Below are 4,946 nucleotides of genomic sequence, written 5' to 3'. Positions count from 1 at the left end.
AACACATACACACAACCACACACACACAACATACATACACACCACACACAGACATACAAACTCCACACACATACACACTAGACACACATGACTACACACATATACATACACACAACCACACACACACAACTCAACATACACACTACACACATCGACACACACACAACTGCACACACATACACACAACTAGACATGCACACAACTACACACATCTACATCCACACATCTACACACATACAACTAAACACATACACACAACCACACACATACAACATACATACACACTACACACATTGACATACAACTGCACACACATACACACAACTAGACATACACAGGACTACACACATCTACATACAACTACATACATATAACTACACACACACTAAAGATACACAAACTACACACATCTACATCCACACAACTAAACATACACACAACTACACAAACTAAACACACACAACTACACACATCTACATATAAACTGTACACACACAGCTAAACACACATACACTACTACACAAACTACACACATCTACATACACACACAACTGCACACATGCACTACACACACAGCTAAACATACACACACTACACACATACACAACTGCATACACACAACTAAACATATACACACAACTACACACATCTACATACACACTATACACACACAACACACACTACATACACAACTATACACACAACTAAACATACACACAACTACATACACAACTACACACACAAGTAAACATACACACATATCTACATACACAGCTACACACATCTACATACACACAACTGCACACACACAACATACAATTACACAACATACATACACACAACTAAATATACACATACACAACCACACATATCCGTTAATAAGCACACAACTAAACATACACACACAATTATACACATCTACATACACACACCTACACACAAAACAACCACACGCACCTACACACACAGAAATATACACATCTACATACATACACAGCTATACATACATGCAACTACACACACAACTAAACATACACGGCTACATATAAAAAGTGTATATTATATATAAACAGAACAGATAAAATACATATACTTTAAATATGATTCTGGGAGAAACAAACCTCCTTTCTGGTAAAGGAGCCGAGTAGGGGTTGTCTGGGGCTGGAAGCTGGCAGGGAAAGGCACAGGGAATTTTCAGCAATCACTGAAATTTCTGTTTCTTGACAGTGGAGGCGGGGGTGTTATGCAGGTGCATGCACCTGTCAAAACTCAACCTGTACACACAATGCACATGGGTGCATTTTCTAAGGAAATTCTGCCTCAATAACATTAATTTAAAAAGAAGTATGGCTTCTCTATCAAGGAGACGTGTCCTACATTGAATACATGTGCGTTTCCTTCTACCATAAAGGCCTCTCTGCTTGGTGGCAATGCCAGTCTTTGCCATATGAGGGGTTGGCCCACACCTACGCTGCTCTCCACCTGGAACACATGGCCTGGAACAGTTTATAGACGGCACAGGAACATGTCCACAGGTGTCCCTGGAAGGGTATTGGAGTCAAATGCATGCTATCGACTTCTTTGCTTTGTCCACAAACTCTGAGCCTTTTTGGACACTAAGCGCCCCTCCTCCAAGCTCCTCCCACACCTTCTGACCTCCCACCCTCTGCTGCTGCTAATCCAGGGAATGCCCTGTGGCCCCTCTTTCTTCCTGGCCCCTAATGTTCTCTGCTCTCCTTTCTCCCCTACTTCACCTTTAAGGTGATGACCCCCACCCACCCAGAGGGCAGCAGGCAGGAGGCAGAACACCCAAACATCTGCCAGGCTCAGATGTTCAGGAGAAGAAGGAAGCGGCAGGTTCACGAACTCTGTGTTCAATGAGAAATGCGCTACTAACCATGGAAGACATGTATTGCAGTACTTATTCATGACTGCTTTTGTTCAGCCACTGAAAATCCATTAAGCACCTATAATGTGCCAGAGTTCTGGGAGCTGGAGACAGTGCAACGAATAAAACAGAGGCCGGGCATGGTCTGTAATCCCAGCACTTTGGGAGGCCAAGATGGGTGGATCACCTGAGGTCAGGAGTTTGAGACCAGCCTGACCAACATGGTGAAACCCTGTCTCTATTAAAAAATACAAACATTAGCTGGGTATGGTGGCACATGCCTGTAATCCCAGCTACTCGGGAGACTGAGGCAGGAGAATCGCTTGAACCTGGGAGGTGGTGGTTGCCGTGAGCTGCGCCATTGTACTCCAGCCAGGCAACAAGAGCAAAACTCCGTCTCAAACAAACAAACAATTCCTTGTCTTCCAAAGCTAGGGATTTCCTGAGCCAGTGGGATGGGAGAGCACAGACTGCAAAGGGCCAGGAAGGAATGTTCTGGAGGGACAGAAATGTTCTACATTGTGATTATGGTGCTGGCTATACAACTATGTCCATTTGTTAAAATTCATTAAATTGTACACTTAAAACTGGTGACTTTTACTTTATGTAAATTAGATCTCAATAAAAATTGAATTTAAAAAATCCGCACCTTCACAGAACTTACATTCTGAAGGCCTTCCTATAAATTTTTGAATATCAAATCCCAACCCTTCAATAATCAACATTAGTTTTAACATGAAAAGTTCACAGAAACTTTGTGTCATACTTAAGTTCAATAACTTTAGAAAAGTAATGCATGATGCTAACCAAAGTTTTCTGATTTAACTTTAATACAATTATTAGGAGAAACTGTTATCTGAATAAATGCAATCCATACATATCTAGAAAGGAAAGTGGCAGCCTTGCTTCAATTTTGATCTTAATCATAGGAACTTTGTGTTTATGCCAAAAATCAATGAGACAATAGGGTCACAGTTAACTTAAAAACATTTCCCCGGGGTTTCAGGGATAGGAACAGGATTTGAGTCAAACTCTGTTATGGTTTCATTCGACAGAGGCTTTTCATGTTCTGGAAACATTACAAACCTGGGCTTGCCATTTTCTCCAATAACCTCCAGCTCCTCTGAAAGTCGGAACACCACTTTCCGCACTAACACCTGCGCCTGAGATGATGACTATGTGCTTTGCTTTTGCAAAAAACTTCCGAAAATCTGCCATACCTAAACAGAGTAAAATCTTTATCATTCCAGTGTACCATTTGGACATTTGTATCCCATATCAATTGTCTATATCTTGAAACTTGACCCAGTGTGAAGTTATACTTTAAGATAAACAAACATCTTTCCTGTACCATGCAAACACCATCCCATGTGACCTGCTGGGTGAGTGTACAGTATTTTAAAGAAGCAGGGGCTTTGGGCACACACAGCTGGCTCTGCACCGCAGCTATGCCTCCCGACCGAATGTATGATCTTATGAACATTATGTACCTTTCTCCATCCTCACTTTCCTTGGCTCTTTGAGGTGCACAATAGTGCCTTTCCTAGAGCAGGCATATTACGAAGATTAAAAAAGCCTAGTGCGAAGGAATCCATCTTCCTTCACAGAAGTAAAAACAAGCCTGTATGTTTGTGTGAGTGCTGCGTTGCGGCCCACTGGACCCCAAAGCCTACCCTTCCTCCCCAAGTTCACCTTCCCTCTGCGGATCTTGCTAATTTCAGCTTCCCTCAGCACAGCGAGTGAAGGTGAGGGCAAGGACACATGGCCTTCTCCTTGACAACTCAAATAAGAGCCAAACTTTTCAACAGGACACTACCAGAGACTTGGGGTAGCAAACGGAACTGAAGACAGAGAATAACACGAGACGAAGTAACACAGACCATGGCTCGCCCTCCGGTCCTGCAACTCCAGGCAGTTCTGCCTGAACACAGACCCACAGGGACAGCGGCTATGGTGGTGAGGGCTCCCTGCACCCCAAGTGCTATGCCAAGCACTTTACGTGGATCACAAGGCGGGAGTTTTTCCCCTGAAACAAATGTCCTCATCCTAGGACAAGAAGCAGGAGCCAGACTTGGAACTCATGATGGGGGAGCTGCCACTGTTTCTCCTGGGCAGCAGAAACTGGGACAGGGAGGTCGGCTGGGGACACAGCTCGTCTCCCCTTCTCTCCTAGGCACTACAGCTCTGCAGGCCCTTGTAAGGTAAGCAGCGTGGCCCTGGAGAGCCAGAATTAAGGGGTATAACACTGAACATAGCCTGCCAGGAGGAGAAGAGAGAGCCCCTTTTCTGCCCTCCCCCTGGAGAAGCAAATGCTACACCTCATTGCCCACTGCAGGCCTAAGACACTGAAGCCAGGAATGCCCCACCCCGGATATGGAGATCTTCCAAGGATGACCAACCTGTATTAAAGCACTAAGGATTCCAGCAAATGTGGAACTGAATTCCTCACCTCACGAAGCAAGCTTCCTGGACTTCCTCTCTCGAAGGAATGGCAACCAAGGCTAACCCTTGGATGGAATGAATGAGGGGAGGCTAACCCTCCACTGAGAGATGGAACCGGGGACAGGCAGGAAGCGGGCAAGGAAGAAACATAGTGGGATGGGGCCTCAGAGATAGTGAGCTTGAATATTAAAGGGAATGTGGCCTCATTTTGTATCCCAGCTGTAAGGGACATCCTACTGGCTTCTCATGTATGGCTGACTCCTTCTAAGCAGGGAAGGGACTTCCTAGTCCTCATAAGCCCAGAGCCACACACTACGCCCAGTCTAGGATAGAGACTGTCAATAGAGGCTCAACCCCTCCTCCCCTTCCCTTCCTCTCTTCCCTGCCATGGACTCCTGATAAAAGTAAACTCAGAAGAAGAGTAGGCTTTTTCCTCTCTGGCTCTATTCATGTTTTGGCAGCACAATGCTGAGAGAAATTAAGACGGTCACAATGGAACAGAACAGAGTCCTCAGAAATAACACCACCCATCTACAAACATCTGATCTTTGACAAACCTGACAAAAACAAGCAAGGGGGAAAAGATTCCCTATTTAATAAAGGGTGCTGGGAAAAC

The 4,946-nt window shown here is 44.6% G+C and overlaps 1 protein-coding gene across 3 annotated transcripts in view; it reads right to left on the bottom strand.

Annotated features, from left to right (window-relative positions):
* Positions 1-4,946, bottom strand: part of SIRT5 (sirtuin 5) — a 35,319-nt gene that overhangs the window by 26,846 nt on the left and 3,527 nt on the right. For all 3 annotated transcript variants that reach the window (XM_011962716.1, XM_011962718.1, XM_011962717.1), the window contains exon 2: positions 2,975-3,108. In XM_011962716.1, the coding sequence (XP_011818106.1) occupies positions 2,975-3,108 (134 nt within the window). The remainder of the gene's footprint in view (positions 1-2,974; positions 3,109-4,946) is intronic.

The sequence above is a fragment of the Colobus angolensis genome, unplaced genomic scaffold (genome assembly GCF_000951035.1).
Source record: "Colobus angolensis palliatus isolate OR3802 unplaced genomic scaffold, Cang.pa_1.0 Scaffold6, whole genome shotgun sequence".
In the NCBI taxonomy this organism is placed as follows: domain Eukaryota; kingdom Metazoa; phylum Chordata; class Mammalia; order Primates; family Cercopithecidae; genus Colobus; species Colobus angolensis.
Note: the sequence above shows the minus strand (reverse complement) of the source record. Positions and strands in the feature narration are given on the sequence as shown.